The 19118-nt window shown below is 41.6% G+C and overlaps 1 protein-coding gene across 2 annotated transcripts in view; it reads left to right on the top strand.

Annotated features, from left to right (window-relative positions):
- ARID4B (AT-rich interaction domain 4B) overlaps positions 1 to 19118 on the top strand; it is a 185908-nt gene that overhangs the window by 60914 nt on the left and 105876 nt on the right. For both annotated transcript variants that reach the window (XM_019527131.1, XM_019527132.1), the window contains exon 2: positions 12423 to 12533. In XM_019527131.1, the coding sequence (XP_019382676.1) occupies positions 12423 to 12533 (111 nt within the window). The remainder of the gene's footprint in view (positions 1 to 12422; positions 12534 to 19118) is intronic.

Here is a 19118-nt window from a genome sequence, read left to right on the forward strand (position 1 = left end):
CAGCATGTAGATCAGAGAACACTAAGAGCCCGCCCTCCCACTGCCACCCGCCCCCCTCCCCCCGCTTTAAGATAATGTAAACGGGTTTTTTAAGGAGGAAATTCTAGGGTTTTTTTTCCTGTGCTGGCTTAAAAAAAATTGGGCAGGCCCTTTTGGCTCGGGACAGAAGTTACACATAAACCAGTATAAGTGATCCAAAACCAGTTCAAATTTGTAGCACAGGAAAAGTGCAGCGCACATAAACTGCTTTCAAAATGGCCAAAACCAGTTTAAGACTTACACCAATTTAACCTAAATCAGTTATTGAAATTCTGTCCCAGATCTCCAGATTGACGTCAACTTGTAGTCTCCCAGTATCCCAGGATGCTTGGCACCTCCCACACAAACTCCCCCTTGCAGGGTGGGTGGGTTAGCTTTGACCCAAGCTGTCTGCTCCAGCTGAGCTTTGAGCTGTGGTTTAGTGCCTGCCTCTGCTCCCCCAAGCTTCTGGCCTGAGCCACTGTGTGTATGTGGCTGCATTTTTGGAATCAAAAGTAAATGTCTGTTCATTTGTTTATCAGTTCATCCTATGCAGTTTAGATTAACCTGTGAAGACTGAATTAAACCAGCCTTGGGATTTTTGACTGTCTGTACTTAGCCTTTTTGTTTTTAGTTAAGCAATCAGGCTGGGAATCTTGATGTAAAAGGGATTTGGGGTGTGAATGTTTAACATACTTTTCTTTAAAAAGTTGGAGAAAACAAGGTCTTTTTGGAAGTCATCTCTTATCGGACCAACCATGTATAGACTAACACGGATAACTACCTTTTGCTACTCGTGAATGTATACAGTTGGATGATACAGTTGTGGCTCAGTAAAAAAATAAATCAACCAAAATCCCTAAATAAATCCTGCTTCTCACATTTCATAGGCCATCAGGGCTACAACACCACTCCACCCCTACTTTAGAAAGTTAGTTATTGAAGACTGAACCGGTATTAAACAGCAGTGTCTCTTTTAAATATTGTAACCAAAAATCCTTCTTTTTGTTAGCTCAAGTTGTAATCTTTTGGCATCTGTAAAACCATTTCACTTGGTTCTTGAGTTGTCCTAATCTTCCAAGCTAAATGATACCTGAATTTCTGATACTAGAAAAGAATGCCTCAAACCCAGACTCTCAGACATCCTTTTATAAGTGGCAAAAGAGACAGAGCCCAATTCTTACCCTTTACATACTACTAGTGCAATCTTTTCTCCTGCGTCTGTGTTTGTGCATTGAATATTTAATCTTGTTTACATGTGGCTTCCTTGGAACACCCTGTGGTGTGTAGTAGTGCCACAGAATAAATTTGTTGGGCCTGAGTAGCACAGATTAGGATATAAAAATTATAGGTTGCATATGGTTATCTCAAAATTTTGGGAATATTTCCACATAAAAACTGCATAGATATAATATTTTTTTGTTTTGAAAAACAACAGTTGGATTTTTATGTAGGGGTTCAGGTGCAGCAATATAGCACAATTTGAGAGAAGGTCTAGGCATGTTCTCATCCCACATAGCTAGATGTATGCATCTTTTTTGTTCTAACTAGGAGAACTGACCTCATTAACAGTCTTGAAGGAAATTACATAAGAGCAGTGTTGCAGTGCTGTTCTTCAAATACTATTTAAGTGCTCCTCTTTGTTTTGAGGTATTCCAGCTTGTTTGAAAGATGGAAACTGCAGTAGTGGGATAGATGCCAACCTTCAGAAGAGGTCGATTTATTTTATAATGGGCATTTATTGATCCTACCAAGTGTAATCTGTTTGAAGGCGGAAGTTGAGTAATATCAGAAGGATCCACCAAATTGGTGGGAATTACTTATCGGTTACCTAGAAATTGCTTTTATTTAAGTGACACACACAGAGAGATTTTTTGGAAACAGATGATGGTAAAAATTCAAGAATATTGATGTTGATTACAAAATTCTCTGGCTTTGGCTGTTAACGTGGGTTGTATACGCTACTGAATACGTTTGCACAGTCTCCTTAAGAGTTAAATCTACTATGATAATATACAGGACATGTGATGTTATTATGTACCTTGCTGGCAAAGCCAGTCCTGCAGCAAAAAGTCACCCTGTCACGTATGAATTCATAGAGTAGATGCCTTGCTGATTTCAATCTGCTGTGCCTTTTTAATTTATTATTTATTTATTCCATTTGTATGCCGCCCTTCTCAAAAAGGTTTAGGTCAATCTTTTTGTACCCAACTTTCTTGATTATTAACATTAAAGTTTATTTGGCTGAACCTAACTTGAAATTTAGTTTTACAGCTCCTTATCAGGGATAATGAATAATAAGAAAAAATCTACATATAGACCAACCATTGTTAATTTAAATCTTACGCACCTCTGCCAATACCAGAGCCTATAGGATAATGCACGTTGGGAATCCCTGAGGACTTCTGCATTCTCTAGTCCTCTATGCCATACACAGCAAAAGAAAGATTAATTCATAATTGTTGGTCCTGCTGCTTCCACAGACAGAGCAGACGGCATGTTGAAAGCACAGCTCCAGCAGACCCTTGAGCTTCTCTTCTGTTAGTTTATCCTCAAGCCAGCCATGCAGTTGTGAGAACCTTTGCTTGCAGCTTTACCCATCAATCTCCTTAAGAGGACAAATTTAGTTTAACTGCGAGCTGCATTAAATCTAATGCAGCCTTTGGATTTCTCACTGAGCCCAGACAAACAGTGTGGATATTTTCTGCTGCAGCAACAATACTCTGCTTTCTGTCAGTGAGCTAGAAACTTCTGGCAGCTTCCAGTTTCAGGCTCCTCCTATCAGGCAGCTTTTAAAGTGGCAACACTTCAGTGCATGTGTCAGTTATCATAATACATAACACAGTTAGTGGCAGTCGCATAGCTATTTAATGCTGTGCAGTAACACTTTATGGAATTGATTTCTTTAACTTGATTGTTTGCGGTGACCTCTAACTTTTTTTTTAAGCCCAGTATTTCTTAAGTACTGAAAATAATAAAAATGGCTCTGCTTGAATATCTTTGCAGTCTTTATTAGATATGCTGTTACTTACTGCAGCAGTTGTAGCATCTTTCATTCAGTGTGTCTTCTCTAAACATGTTATTTTCATCTGGAAGTGCAAAATTGGAAACGTCTGCTAAATTGTAATATAATTCTTCTAGCAGGAGTTGTGGTTTGGGGCCTTTGTACAGTAGCCTCTTGCATTTTGTGCTGCCTCCTGCAAATCATAATTAATGCAGCAGGTATGTTTCCACAGGCTTCCTAGACCTGCTCCTAGGATACTTGGTGTAGAACTCTTACAGGTCTTAGATTCTTCCTGGAAAATAAGCTGTGGACGTTTATAGGAGACTATGTGGTAACGTGGATCAGCCTCACACTGTGAACTTGAGAGCTGGGGAGAGGGAAGCTGAGCAACATTGCAGTTTGACCTCAGCCTCTGCTCCCTTCTGTGCCTGTCATATCATCAGAGGAGCTTTTGTTTGGAGGAAGTGAGTGAGCATTCTGGGAATAGACGCTTCTCTGGCGTTTCCTCAGCATGTAGAGAGATTTGGGGGTAAGGTTCCTCATTTAATGCTAATGTGTTTATTAATCTGTTTTGTAATCCTGTGTTCCTTCAATAGGATTATTTTACACAGAAAGGGAAACCCGTGCCAGGTGTAGTCTTTGCCTGTTATTTGTCTCTAGTCTTTGAAAACAGTTTGCTTACATGTGCCAATTTAGAATGCGCAAAATGTAGCTTTTCATACAGCACTTCATATGCATAAATATGTGTATTCACTTTATCTTGTACCAGTGCCTATAAAATAGAGGTTTCAGGTGTATCTTACTAGTGAGTTTACTCCTCAATCCTTAACAAACTGGAAGTTTCTGTGCTTTGCAGAAAATGATTTTTCCAGATTATTAATCAAATAATCAGCTAAGAAGCATGCCAGATGATTACTTTTTTTATAGTTAGCTAAAATGGTGTGGTTTTCTCATTGAGAGAGAAGGCTGGGATCATTCTCATTGTGTCTTATCGGTGCCACAACTGCTGAAACAGTTCCTTTTGACAGGAGACCCCAGCAGTCTTTCCTGTCCAGAGCAGGTGGGGCTGGACCTGATGATCTCATGAGGTCCCTTCCATCCCGGAATTTCTGTGAATCTGTGAAAGTAAAGTTATATAAAGGCGAGGTTCAGAATATGGAGAGAGCGTGCAGAAGTGCTTGGGACACCTGTTTGAAATAACAAATAGCTTTTAAGCAATAGTCCTGAGAGACTAGTCAGTGGGAAGCAGTTTAAATTTTGTGTTGATTTAAACTGAGAGTGATTTAGTGAGAGTGGTGAGCATTTAACAAAGTTCTGGTTGAACACTGTTAAGTGCTGTTTATGGGTCAGTAGCTAAGATTGGTTTGAGTTTTTGAGATTCATCCATTTGTCCCAGCTGTGGTTTACAGACTTGTTTCACTAGTTTTAATGACCACTATTTTGGAATAGGATGAGGCAGTTTGTATGTAACAGTGCATTTAAATCATACTTCATGTCTTTAAGGCATTTAAAAACCCTCTGGTTAATTCTGTAAATTTGTGTTTATGTATAAACAAGTTTAATTAATGTAATTCTCAGTTATGTTAAAACTGAATTAAGGTTGAGAATACAGCTCAATATAATATAGGGTAAAGGCAAATTTCTGAGGTGTTGCATCACTCCCAAAATCAAGTGTTGCCATTGAACAAAATCCAGAAGCAAACTTGAGAAGCTTATCTTTGAATTTCTTAGAGCTATAACATTTAGTTTTGGGATAATGACAGGGTCCCTAAATGTATGTTTGCCCTAAATTACTGAGCGAGTCTCATCTTTAATTTCATTTTAACAGATTGTCTAGTAATTCTGAAGAATCTAAATTAACCAGGAAGAAAGGAAAAGCTAACCATAGTATGCCAAAATCAAATGGGCAAATACTTGTTAATACTTAGAGCATAAAGGAAGGAATATAAGCAGATTTTGAGACAAGTGTATTTTATCTTCTGTTGTGTTCTCCTGGCATTGAAAGTAACTTACTGTTGGGGAACTGTTGATTCATTTGAAGTGAGTGAAAACACACCTAATTGTAATTACAGTTTTGTGGTTAAGGCTTGAGATTGTGGCAGTTGTTGGAATGATTATTCTTCTACTTCGTGCTTCCCTGTGGGTCAGATACTACTTGTTGAAGTCAACAAGGAGTTTTGTCATCTTTTATTTAAAAATTCAACTTTCTGAATTAGTGATTTAAAATGTGTTGGAAAGTTCTATTCTGAAGTAGCTTTGAAAAAAGGCATGTAACGTGATTGAAGTACAAATGATAAGCGAGTAAAAGGCTTTTTGGTGACAGATACTGTATTCTGAATGTCGGCCTATTTTGAGTGCATCACATCGAAATGATAAATGATTACATTTAATATAACTTCATAGTTGTTACATGGTGACTAATGCAGAGAGACTGGATCTTGCATGACTCCAAGATGAACATGATCTGCCAATGTGGGGACTCGGTCAGGAAGGCTAACCGCACCTTGTCATGCATCCACAGATGCATCACGAGCAGGTCCAAGGAGGTGATCCTCCCCCTCTATGCGACATTGGTCAGGCCGCAGTTGGAGTACTGCGTCCAGTTCTGGACACTGCACTTCAAGAGGGATGTGGACAGCTTCAAGAGGGTCCAGAGGAGGGCCACTCGCATGATCTGGGGGCAGCAGGGCAGGCCCTACGAGCAGAGGCTACAGGACCTGAACCTGTTCAAGCCTCCACAAGAGAAAGCTGAGAGGGGATCCTGGTCGTTGTCTACAAACTTGCCAAGGGGGGCCAGCAGGCAATGGGAGAGTCCCTGTTCCCCCGAGCACTACCCGGAGTAACAAGGAACAACCGCTGTAAGTTGACTGAGAGTAGATTCAGGCTAGACATCAAGAGGCACTACTTCACAGTTAGGGCGGCCAGGAACTGGAACCAACTTTGAAGTGAAGTGGTGCTTGCTCCTACCCTGGGGGTCTTCAAAAGGAGGCTAAACAATCACTTAGCCAGGGTCATTTGACCCCAGCATTTTTTCCTGCCCATGGCAGGGGTTCGGACTTGATGATCTGCTCAGGTCCCTTCCGACCCTACCAACTATGAAACTATGTTACAAGTTCACAACCTGGGGTGGCTGTTAGTACATTAGCAAACTGTTAATACATATAACAGATGTCTAAAGCTGTGGGCTAGAACAACCCAGCTCCAGTTTGGTGTGGGGTGGGTGGCTTTGGTAGCATACCAGCAGCGAGGGAGAGTTTCCTGTGCCCCCGGGAGTGGCACCCATGCCCTAGCCACTTTTTCCTAGCCCCCTGCTCCCTGGCTGGGATGCAAGTGTAGCTTCCAACTGGAGGGGAGCTGCGCCTAAGCCAGGCAGCTGGGTTTTCCTTAGCCCTGGTGGTACGGTGGGTGCAGCTGGAGGCTGCCTGGTCCTGGTTCAGTTCCCTGCTGTTTGGAAGCTGTGCCTGTGCTGCAGCTGGAGAATAGGGGTACAGGAAGCCAGAAAGAGCAGATGACAGCAGCTTAGGCACAGTTTCTAGCTGCTTGGCACTGGTGTAGCTCCATTCAGCTGGAAGCTGCGCTCACACCCAAGCTGGAGAGCAGGGGCTGGGAGAAACAGTAGCAGAGTGGGTGCAGTTCTCAGCTGCTCAGTCCTAGCGCAGCTCCTTGCTGCTCAACCCAAGCATGGATGTGGGCTGAAGCAGTCTTCCTGCCCCGTAGGTCAGATCCAGTGGCCCCATGGGCCGGTTCTGGCCTGTGGGCTGTACGTTGCTGATGCCTAGTCTAGATCAGAGGTGTCAAACTTTCCCTGTGCCGTAGGCTGGATCCAGATTGTGGGGCTCCTTGTGGGCCAGATCCAACCTGGGCAGCTCCAGTTCAGACTCAGGGCATGCAGTGGCGGCAACAACACCAGCTCCAGCAGTGTTGGAGTTTGAGTGACCCAGTCAGTAATTCAGCCAAAATACCTTTATTAAATGCGAAGTCCAGTAGCAGTTGTACAGTCGCTTTAAATGAGTGCTCTAAAATACTATAACAAAAGACTAACTACACGTTGGATAGTGGTGTTAGAATAAGTAACGTACAGTAATTAGTTATAAGAATTTGATCAGAATATTTACGGCTCAGGTCATGAGGGAGATTCTAGCTGTCCCATGCTGGCTGGCTCCTGAAGATCAGCTCATTCCTGCAAGTAATTCATCTTCCTGCCTCTTTCTCATCCCCCTAGATTTCTCATTACATCAGCTTCTTTTTGAGATCTAGAAACCGGTCAGAACTAGCCTGACCTTCCACACAAACTTATCTTGTCATTCCCAGTGTACAAAACTTCTTGATTTCTTTCTTCATTTTCTGTGGGTCTCCCTAGATATCCTGGAGCCAACCTCCTTGGCCTACCAATCTCCTTCCTGTTGTTCACCCACCTTTTTTCCTGCATTAGCACATCTATGTCTTCTCACACTTCAACCTGCAGTCATTAGCATTTTGAGCCTGCCTGCCTGCCAATTTCTGGATTGGCATGCTTGCACCCAATCTAATAACATATCCCAGCACCAATTTCATATTCCTACATACATACTGTGGTAGAAGCTCCGGCATGGGGTTGGAGCTGGGACCATGGCATTAATGATGGGTGAAGTGGCCAGAGGGTGACTGCTTACCCTCCTGCCTCTGACTATCATGCCCACCAGAGCCCAAGGGTCCTGCATTCTGCTCCCGCTGCTCACACCCAGCAACTTGTGGTGCCTTGTTGGGGGCTTATAACCCTGTAGCCATTTAGTAATTCCAATGAATTGAGAAGAGAATCTGGGCTAGGAACTCAAGTTATTGATGTAATATTTATAGATTTTAGCATTTAGCATTTAGAAACCATCTTTCTTTAGATGGTTTAGCCTTTACTAGAACAGGATTTTCTTACTTTTTAAAAACAAAACAGTCTGAAAGGTGACTTAAATCTCTAGTGCTGAGAACTTGTATTTTAAGCTCTGTCAGTGATTGCAGAGTTAGGTGAATTCATTTGACAATAACATTTCAGCTGCAATAATGATATTTTATGTGTGTGTTTAAGTAGTGAGCTTTCTCACAATTGGAGATGAGGGCGTTGGCATTTAGTTTTTTCAGACCTTCAGATTTTCCTATTAAAATCTGAAATCTGTTTGAAAGAGATATTTAGTATTTCCTAAACATTAAAGGGGATTTATTCTTGTATTTGGGACTTTTAATAACTTTGTAAAGAGTTCCCATTTCAGCTCTGCTCCATGTAGTCATTTTTTGTTGTATGTAAACTATCAAATTACCTGCTGAGAACTCTCCCTAAGCAACAAGTCTAACGCTTTTTCACCCAGCTCCCCTCTATCTATGGGGAACTAATAAAAGAAGGGGCCTTATAACATACCTCATGAGTTGTTAAAATGGGGTTACAAGATCATTGAGAGAATTTCCATTGGAGCCCTCTTGTATGAACGCAGGATAAATATGCACGTTCACAGACTGACTAAATAAGATGAGTAAAATCTCTGTTATCCAGCATGAGTGGGGAATGGGGATGCCGGTTATCTAAAAATTCCAGGTATCTGAGAGTTGTACTCAGGGAAGACTGCCATACTTGTAGTGCAAATTTTCAAAGAATGAGTGTACAGTACATTACAATATATCATATTGTATAAAGAATAAAATGGTATACGGATAAAAATGCCATAATAGTCAGCCACCGCAAATGCCAGGGCAGCCTGGCTACAGGCTGCTGCAGCAGGGGGAAGGGTGCAAGCACTCAGGTTCCCTCAGAGCGGTGCAATAGACAGCAAAGCAACACAGCGCCGTGTGCATCCTGCTAATGAAATTCTGGTTAATTACATATTCTGGTTAGTTAAATGCCAGATAACAGAGATTATACTGTACATACACAGAGCACAAGCTTTTTTGAATCCCAAGTCTTGGCCTCTCTCTGTCTTTTTTAGTTGGTCTGTAAAGGTGAAGATCTACCCTGCCTTCTGACTGTCTTCAAATTAATGTGGGTAACTGCCTTCGTCTTCATGTATATCCTCTCAACAATCTCTTCTTTAATCTCAGTTAAAACTTCTATTAGTCTAAACACATCTACTTGGTGGTGCTTTTTTGGATAAAAGCATTGTAACTTTATTTTTCCTCAGTACATAAATATAAAGGTTCCCTGGAGTATGGATGCTGATATTCAGTTTAGCTCACAGTTTGGTACAATTACATGCTGTGGCATTTTGGAAGAAACTTCATCAGCTAAGAACAAAGTGGCAGACTTACAGAAAGAGTAAACAACACATTTTTTTTGTTACTTCTAGCCTGCCATAGCAGTCTCATGCCCTCCCAAAACATTAAATTCAGAAATGTGTTTTGCTGAATAACAGAAAGTGGAGAGTTAAGGTGCATGCTCACACACCCCTAACTCTGCCCTTTGGAACTAGCAATAACTAATGGGAATTATCTGCCTGCACTCCAGATACATTCATTGTGTTTGCTGTACTGAATGATGGAAGGATTAATTGGAGTAGCTTGGTGGAGCTGGTCTTGTGATACAACAGTGTCAAAGTGGGGTTGGCTTTGGAATTCTGTGAGTCTCTTTCCCTGTCTCCTACGGCCATGATCAAACAAAGAGATGCATGTGTTCAGGGATTCATTATAGGGTAGTGTCAGTAGAGGAAGGCACAGGGGCTTGACAGTAGCTAGATGGGAGATAAGCAGAGTCCAGGGATTTAATCATGAATGGGTAAGTGCAAATATGTTAGCTGGGGGAAGGGAATGTGTGAAGTGTAGCAGATATGGTATTTCTCTGGGTAGGCCAAGTGTCTGACTACAGGGCAGGTGTATAGAGGTCCTGTTCAGTACAGGTCAGAAGCAGATGGACCGTTAGCTGTGTTGCACACAGGGAAAAGGAGCCCAGACCTCACTATAAGAGTAGAGACTGCAGTTCCTGCAACATGCATGGGTTTGGGGAGAGGGTTCAGCTCCCTTACTCTTCCTGTGCTGCCCTGCCCCCCCGGATGGGGACTCCCACATGGGCAGGGAGAGAGAAGATTTACAAAAATTGTAACAGACTGAGCTCATGAGGTTTTGCTGTACACAGATTCTTTCTTGAAATAACGCACACATTTTTTGGATTGAGGTAAACTGTAGCAGCATCTTTGGTTGTAGTTGTGTTGGTCTATGGCAGTGGTCATATCTCGATCCATTGGTAGATCTCGGAGCCTCTCGCGGTAGATCTCAGAGCCTCTTGGAGTCGACCTGAGGCTAGGGTGGGGGGCTGAGTGCCCCCATGCATGCACGTGCGACCAGTAGGTTGGTCTGTGGGGGAGGGACTTTGACTCTGCCCCCCTGCCTCACAGACTTACCTGCTGGGGGACAGCAACTCAGGGTAGGTCTTGGGTTGCTTTTAAATGCCGAAGGTGATCTCCTACTTAAAAAGGCTGGAGAATGGAGACCACTGGTCTAAGAACATAAACAAGCAAGGTTCTTTGTGTAGAAGTGATATCTTTTATTAGACCAACTGAGTAGCTGGAACAAAGTTCTTCGCAAGCTTTCAGCACAAGTACTCTTCTTCAGGCATAGGGAGTCTCTGTTCTGAGATCTTCAAGGAATGAAAGAAGCTGAAAGTGTGACAGGTCAGTGAGAATGTAAATAGGTGGAAATAAGGAAAACCTGTACTCTTCAATATCTTCATCAGTGACTTGGATGTGGGTGTGAAGTGTACTCTGTCCAAGTTTGCGGACAATACTAAATTGTGGTGTGAGGTGCACACTCCGGAGGGTAGGGAATGATTGCAGGCAGACCTGGACAGGTTAGAGAAATGGGCAGTACACAATGGGATGCAGTCCGACAAGGACAAGTGCAGAGTGCTGCACCTAGGGCGCAAAAATATCCAGCACACTTATTGGCTGGGAAGTGACCCTCTCAGCAGCACAGAAGCAGAAAGGGACTCCATACTCATAGTGGATTCCAAGATGAACATGCGTCGTCAGTGTGGTGAGATCATCAGCAAAGCTAACCGCACTTTATTATGCATCAGCAGATGCAGGACAAATAGAACCAAGGAGGTGATACTTCCCCTTTATGCAGCATTGGTCAGACCACAGTTGGTGTACTGCATCCAGTTTTGGGCACTGTACTTAAAGAAGGATGTTGATAGACTTGAGAGGGCCCAGACGAGGGCCACTCATGGTTAGGGCTTACAAGACGAGCCCTGTGAGGAGAGACAGAGGGACCTGGGCCTCTTCAGTCTCTGCAAGAGAAGGCTGAGAAGTGATCTTGTGGCCACCTACAAATTCATTAGGGGGACGCAGCAAGGGACTGGAGATGCTCTGTTCACCAGGGCGCCTCTTGGGGTAACAAGGAACAACGGTCACAAACTAACAGAAAGCAGATTTAAGCTGGACATCAGGAAAAACTTCTTCATGGTGACGGTGGTCAAAATTTGGAATGGGCTTTCAAGGGAGGTGGTGCTCTCTCCTACCTTGGGAGTCTTTAAGAGAAGGCTGGATGGTCATCTGACCCCAGCACTCTTTCTTGCCTAGGCAGGGGGTCGGACTCGATCTGTTGAGGTCACTTCCAACCCTAGCATCTATGAATAGTGAGAAGGGTGGGATGGAGGGGGAAAAGTAGGTGAAGGATTGCCAGTGGTGAGCAGGGGAGACTGCTGTAGTGATGAGTTCTCCAAGGTAGAAAAGAGGCAGTCTGAAAAAGTGAGTAGCTGTAGTAGGGTGCTTTTTTTTTGCTTGTGATTGATTAAGTTTTTGGCTATACTGAGTACCAACTTTTCTGAATACCATTTTCAGTTTCATTTCTCCAGGGGCCTTGCACTAGCTAGCTCAAATGTCAAGCAGTGGAGACTGTTTGGAGCACAATCAGAGCTATGGTTTGATCCTCATCTGTGTTCAAGAATCAGTGTTAGAATCTGTGAATTTTAAGGAATGCTGGATTGTTTTATGGGGGAAACTGAATTTTGTTCAAAATGTCCCCAGGTGTGGAATGCTAACTTTGCCATGCACAACCTCCAAATCAGGCCAAATTCCAGGGCAATATTGAGTGAGAATGCTGATTTATAAGCACTTAGTAAACCTTTACTATAGCAGAGCTTAGTACTCTTCTATACTTTTAAGTGATATAAAAGTACTGGGCACTTACAGATAAGCTTTGCACTGACTGTTTTTGCTGTCAGCTTTATGTTTACTCAAGTAGACATGTAAGGCTTTGTTTTGTTAATTCCTGTTGATACCAGATCCATATGTTGTCAGATAATATTAATTCAGGCTGTTCAGCAACATTTCATATACAGCTATTTCAGTCTGTTTCAGATGTGTTGTCAACTGTCCTGCATTTTTTTAACACCTGTCATGGAAGTGTTTGAGGGATTAAAGGTTATTTGCATTCCGTTCTTTTACAGACCATTGATGAGCCTCCATATTTGACAGTGGGCACTGATGTAAGTGCTAAATATAGAGGAGCCTTCTGTGAAGCAAAGATCAAGACAGCAAAAAGACTAGTCAAAGTCAAGGTATGTGGTTTTCCTCTTACCTTTTTAGGAAGAATTGTGTCTTGATGATATACATCTTCATCCTAGTCATGGATACTTAAGAGGTTTGGTCAGGGCTAGTTCTTGACTTCCCCTCCAAATGCTGCCAGCCATTAAAGGAAGCTCTAGCATTTCCTGGTCTCCCTAAGCACCCTGGTTTCTGATCTTCATTTAGTTTTGTTAATAAGTCACATGCCTGCTGTCAACACCTGTGGCATTTCATGTTGGCTTGAATTAATAGACTTAATAGACTAAGATTATGGTAAAACAATACTTACTGAACGTTATTTTTGTAATTCATTTTAAAGCTTCTAAAAGTAGATTACGCTAATTTGGTTTTAGCTGAGGAGTATAAAATTTTACTATTCAATAGTGACTGCTAATGGTGAAACCTTCACTTTTTGTAATTAAACATCTAGCAAACTGTTACATCCTGTATTTGGGTGAGCTAGAACCCCATTTTGATCCTTATGACCATCGGTTGATGTCTGAAGCAAGCAATATTATGCAGATACAGTACAACTGGAAGATGAGGAGACCTATTGCAAATTTGTTGGAAAAAAATTGCTGGAACTAGAAAGGACAACTCACAGGCTTGTTTTATCAATTAGATAATCAATCTTTAATTGGTTTAAATTTCCTTTTGTTGGATAAAAGTTATCTTAAGAGTGTCTAATCTCTGAACAGGCACTATTTTTTCTTTCCACTAGCCTAATAGAGAAATCTAGTAGGGCAAAGCTCAAGAGCACTTACAGAAAAGCTTAGTGTTGTAATATTATAATGTGTTAAATTGCAGCAGAGCAACAATCTGCTGTAAGTTCCAATAATGATAAACCTCTAAAACATATATGTGATGAGTGACTGTCACCTGAGCCCTGCATTAAGTGAGTTACTACTATACAATCATGTAAGGAGTTTCTGGAACCTGCATTCCAGGCCAGTTTTGTCTGTATCAAATGTAAGAGGAATAATACCTAGCCTCAGAAGACCTGGTAGAAGGGTCTGATCTCCATTCCACACCTGCAGTCAGATCGTTAGTATGATTGCTATCTTCTCATTGTATTTAATTAGTCTTAAATATAACAAGCAAGCTTCCATGTTTTCATTCCATTAGTCTTAATTTTTTAACTGTCAGCTGGGTTTATTCCTTTAACAGCGCCATTGAGTTTAAGCTATTAAAGATCAGAAGTCAAGTATAAGAACTGTAATGCTTGTAAAACCACTAAATAGAAATCTTTTAGAGGGCCATTTGCATTTGAGATCTGCCCCCTTAAGTGGTAGCATTGTGCAGATTCATTAATTGTATCTCAACCACTGCAGCATTGTGCTACTCCATACATATCTAAGTGAAATGGAACAGAATTCATCATAAACAGACTCTAATAATCTGTGGTCCCCACAACTATGAATCCAAGTTCCTGAAGACAGGATTAGTCCTTACTACCTATTGGTACATCATCTAGGACAGTAAGATTTCAGACTCTTGTTAGGTCGCCAGAGTGTTACTGCAATACAAAAAATAATTCACTGTTGTCTTTCTAAATCAGTGGTTTTGTAGGCTGGTGGAGTGGTGTGAGGTTGGTCTGCAGACTGGATTGGGTGGGCTCAGCCTTGTACACTGAATCCAGCTGTAGAGTGACCCATGTGCCAGTCCAATCTGATACTCAGGGCTGTGTCATCTGGCTTACAAGGCTACCTATTGGTCTGAAGATTTGGTGGGGAGGAAGAGTGGTTTCAGTGTTAATTGCTGCTGCTTTGGATTCACCCCACAGGCCAGCGGTTGAGTACCGCTGTTCAAAATAAACCCATTTAAAGTTTAACGAACAAGAATTTTAACCTGGAAGTGGCCCTTGAATTTTTCATAAACACTTGTTATTCGCAACCCCTTCTGGGACAAAGTTTTCCAGCATTGTTTATATAGCTTTTCACTACCAGTTTTGCTATCTCTGGATTTTTGGTAGTTTACTAGTTACATATGTTTTGCTTGTTTATAGCCTCTATTTCAGTCCCACATATTGTACATACCCAAGTCATTTTTGGATTAGTAATTCTGCCTTCCTTATCAGGGAAGTAAGTTATCTTTAGCGAATCAATTTTAGCTTGGAGATTCCATTTACATTTCATAACAATTATCTGTCTGGTATAAGACATGTAGGAGGATGGCAACAGACTTTTCAGAGCTGGAGATTAGTTACTGTATGTTTCTTCCCTGGCCTCCACAATTTTTAACTTACTGATATATTTCGAGAGGCAATGGTACTGCCATTATTTAAGTTTGCTATCCTAGTTTGCATTAAAAAAAAGAGTTCTACAGCAAAGAACCATGCATTTTTCTTCATCTTCCAGGTAACTTAATACAGCAAAAGCCATGTTATCTGGCACCTTACAAACCAGCATGCTCTATTAACTAGCATGCCAGTCACCGTGGCAAAAGCGAAACTGGAAGTGCCCACTGTGGCAACTTCCAGTTTTGCTGAGCCTCCACGGCCCAGGGGAAAGTAGTCTGTGCTGCTGAGCCCCCATGGCCCGGGGCATAGCAGCCTGTCCCCAGTGTGACCGGGGCCTCCCTCCCTGTCCCCCGGTGCACTGGACATGGCGGGAGGGGCGGTGGCCCAAACAGACAAAGATGCCTATTTGGGCCTCTCAGGTAACTGGCATATTTGGTTATCTGGCACCCCCCATTCCCCATGAGTGCTGGATAACAAAGCTTTTGCTGTAAATTGAATTAAGCATTAGTACAAAAGTAACGTTCAGTCTTTGTTGTTGGTAAAATGCCTTTAATATTTTTGGAACAATACATAACTGTACTTCCCCCCAAATCTTAAATGTTTACAAGATTTTGTATAAAAATTAGCTACTTTATTAACGTTACTGTGGAAGACTTAAAATAGCTTAGGCTTTTGGAAGATAGAGGAGGTGGTGCAGGTTTGACTAAAAAGCAGAGGCTCTTGTAACCAGGGTGATGATGATGATTCATTCTCCCTTTTTCTTTTGCACAGTCATAATTTACAGTTGGCAGGCACTTGTCTCTTTCTCCCCCACCCCCTTTTCACTCCTGCATTCAAAACTGTGTGAGAAATATTTCTACTAAAGTGATTTTCATTAAAATAGTGTGCTCATAGAGTGCTTGGCCACATATATTCCGCTCTTGGGGAGTACACACCCCAGGTGCTAGGGAACAGAACCTTTTGACTGCATCTGTGGATCATGTCTCTGCCCTAAATTATCCCCCATCCCCGATTTCAGGGGCTCATAGGAAAGAACAAAGTCACCCAACTCGCATGTCCTTCTTATGTCCTTGGTGCTGCCTGATGGAAGCTATTGTAAGTCTACGCTGCAGTCATGCAGAAGTCACCTCAGTCTAGAGATACCTAAGCCAGCTTTAAACCTGGCTTGGTACTAGTAGCAATCTGGCTGCAGCAGCCCAGAGCTCAGCATAAGCTGGTTTACCCTGCTGAGATGTAAATTAACACATGCATAACAAGAAAGATACATTCTTTAGGTAATTTAGATTAGGTAATCCATGTGCTCAGGAGTAATTTTCAGTTTCAGCTGGGAAATTTTTTATCCGTTTTCTTTTCACCTAGTACCATCTATTAAACTTCCTAACTGAATAATCCCTCCCAACCCCCTTTTAAATATTGTTAGGGGAGAGAGCTATTCCCTTCCCCCACCCCCCTTTGACAGACTGACACTTGGTGGTTATTTTCTTGGAGATTTGCACTTGACATTTTATTTTGTCTTAAGTTTTCAGAATGGTCTTTAAAAGCAAGTTATACTCATTTAAAACTTTATTTAGATACATTTGAGAGATTCTTTGGGCTCAGGAAGGCAGGATCTGTCTGGCTTTAAACAGTGTCAGCTCTTGCTACTGCCTTACATTCTAAGTTTCATGATTTACTGAGTCATTCTCCTGCCTATTCCTTCCTCAGTTTTTAGGAAGGAGGTGGTCGCAGCCCTGTCCCTTAGGAGTGGAGATATAGGCAGGGCTCTATCTACCAAATGAGAGCAGTTAATCTATGGTACCCGTAAAGAATCGGATATTAGACCTGTGCTAGTAAATAAATCATCCTGTATCTGACAGGTGCAGAACCTGCAGTGCTGCCCTATGTACTTCCCATACCCACTATTAGCGTTTTCTTCCCTAGCCCCAGGGTTGCTGATATAGATCAATTTGGCACAGTCTACTCTGGTGTAGTTCATCAAGTCCGCTTCAGCCCCTGATGCCAAGTAAATTGGCTCCTCTGCAAGAACAACATTTGTTCTGTACTCAAGTATTAGCAAGGGTGGGTTACCTTCCTGTTCTCCTAAAATGCCACTCTGATTCTAGGACAAACAGTCAGTGCAGAGAGAGAGAATACAGAGAGCATCTTTATACTCCATACTGTTCTGTACTGATCCCTATGTGTGAGTGATATGATCCTAATTCTTAGTGCTACAGTGCATCTTGAAGTATATATTAAGCCAAGAAAACTCCTCTCTGTTATCAAGAGCCACATCACCATTACCACAGGGATAGCTTGTGCAAATCTTTTACCGCCCTCCCAGTTTGTATCAGCTTCAGAAGAGGAGTGGCAGCAATCCTCTGATTTGGTTCCAGTACTTATTTTTACTCGATAACTGTTACCTTCTGTAGGACCTTCCAGGGCTGACTTTGCAGGATGGCAGAGCACTTGGAAACACATGTTGAGATATTTGGGAATATTTTTTTTGAACTTTTTGGACATCTTCAGTAGTCTTTGCCCAGGACTTGTAATGCCTGTTAGTGAAAGGCTTTTAGTATCAACTAACTTTGTATACCATCATCAATGCTGTGAATTTCATAAAAGTTTTATAAATGTCAAGTTTCATATACTGGTTTTGAAGATTTCTGTTTGCATTCTAAAAGAAGTGAAAAATGTAAGATAGCTACTTGGAAAATAATACTTACTTTTACTAAGCATTCTTTAGGAGAAATTTCTCAATCTGATGCCTGATTTGGCAGTTGTGTATAATAGTCCTCATTTAGCAAAGCTCACAGCACCCATTCCTTTTCATCAGGTACATACTTACGACCTCAGAAATGGAGTACATAGAGAAAAGCACTGACAGTTCATTGTATAGGAACTGCAGTTCTTAGTGATGTTACCTCTCTCTAGTCTGTGAACCACCTTCCTTCTCTGTTGTTGCTGAGTCCGATAACACCTGGATTTTGTGTTGGCAAAGGAAGCAAATGTTGGCCTCCCTTCTGCAACCCTTGTCCTTGGTACTGGGGGTGGGCAAGGGCATGCAAGGGACAGACACAACTCTGCAGACACTAATGTCCAAAAAATTGATCTTGAATGCTTATGCACCACAAGTCAGGTGCCTGTAGGGATGTCTCAAGATTCCATTTACTGTGCAGATAAGTAACTTCTTCTTAGAACTTAAAAGCTGGGCTTCAGATGGATGAATGTACTTCACCCTTTTCAAAGGTGTTTTTCAGCTAGTTATGCTCTCACCTTGTCCCAAGACTGTGCTGTCTTGTTTTAAGTAATTTTCTTAATGATAAAGGCTAATAACTTAACTTTTAAAGCTTCTGAAAATAGGTGATGTATTCTTGCTGCAGTTAGCATCCTCTTGATCATTTAATTGTTAAGGCAGAATTAATGAAAATGTATCACAGTACATGTTATGTGTACAAATAATTCTGTGAACATATATGCTGTTATCTTCCTTTATCTACCCCATTGTAAATAGAAACTGGCAATCCAAAGTTCCTCTAGTCAAAACATGACTTTTCAAACATACAAAGATGTAAACATTGGCATAGGGATATAACTGCTCTGTTGGTTACTGTAGTCTTTTAAACAACCTAGGCAAGGTTGTATTGGGGTATATGAGATTGCCCTGTCATTCACATGCAGGCAAATGTAAAATGACACTCCCTAGAATTTCTTCAAAACTTTATAAAAGAGTTTGAATTAAAATTAGTCATTTTCCAGGCTGCTTCAGCAGAGTAGTGCCAGTGTTGCCCAAGGTAAAAAGTCAGGATTCAAGGTCATTTTGAGGGACATGTGATGCATTTCAATTTCTGTACTTCATAAAATGTTCAGTCTTAAGCCCTTTTGGATGAGTTAATTGAGTAAGATTTAGGCCTTAACTCTAGCTTAACTAAGATTTTTCTCCCCCCAGCAATGCATGAATGTGTGAATTCATATGTAGATATAAATTTTCTCCAGGAAATCATAATGAAACTTGCTTTTAAAGAGACAGTGACAGCACACTCAGGAAACATAACGTCTTGTTATAGCAAACTTGTAGATTAATAACTGAAAGACAACAGACTTTTGTTCAATTTTTGTCTTTGACAACATTCTGCTCATAGCCACTTTTACCACTTGCCCTGCCTGCAGTTTGTTTGCCTGGAACTTTTACCCAGTGATAGAAAAACATTTTAAAGGGAAATGTGATTATAGAAGCACTTCCTGGGGTTAGATGCATCTTATAGTTTCATAGTTTCTAGGGTCAGACGGGACCTGAGTAGATCATCTAGTCCGACCCCCTGCCATGGCAGGAAAGAGTACTGGGGTCAAACGACCACAGCAA

Source organism: Gavialis gangeticus, unplaced genomic scaffold (assembly GCF_001723915.1).
Source record: "Gavialis gangeticus isolate Ggan-Ray unplaced genomic scaffold, GavGan_comp1, whole genome shotgun sequence".
In the NCBI taxonomy this organism is placed as follows: Eukaryota; Metazoa; Chordata; order Crocodylia; family Gavialidae; genus Gavialis; species Gavialis gangeticus.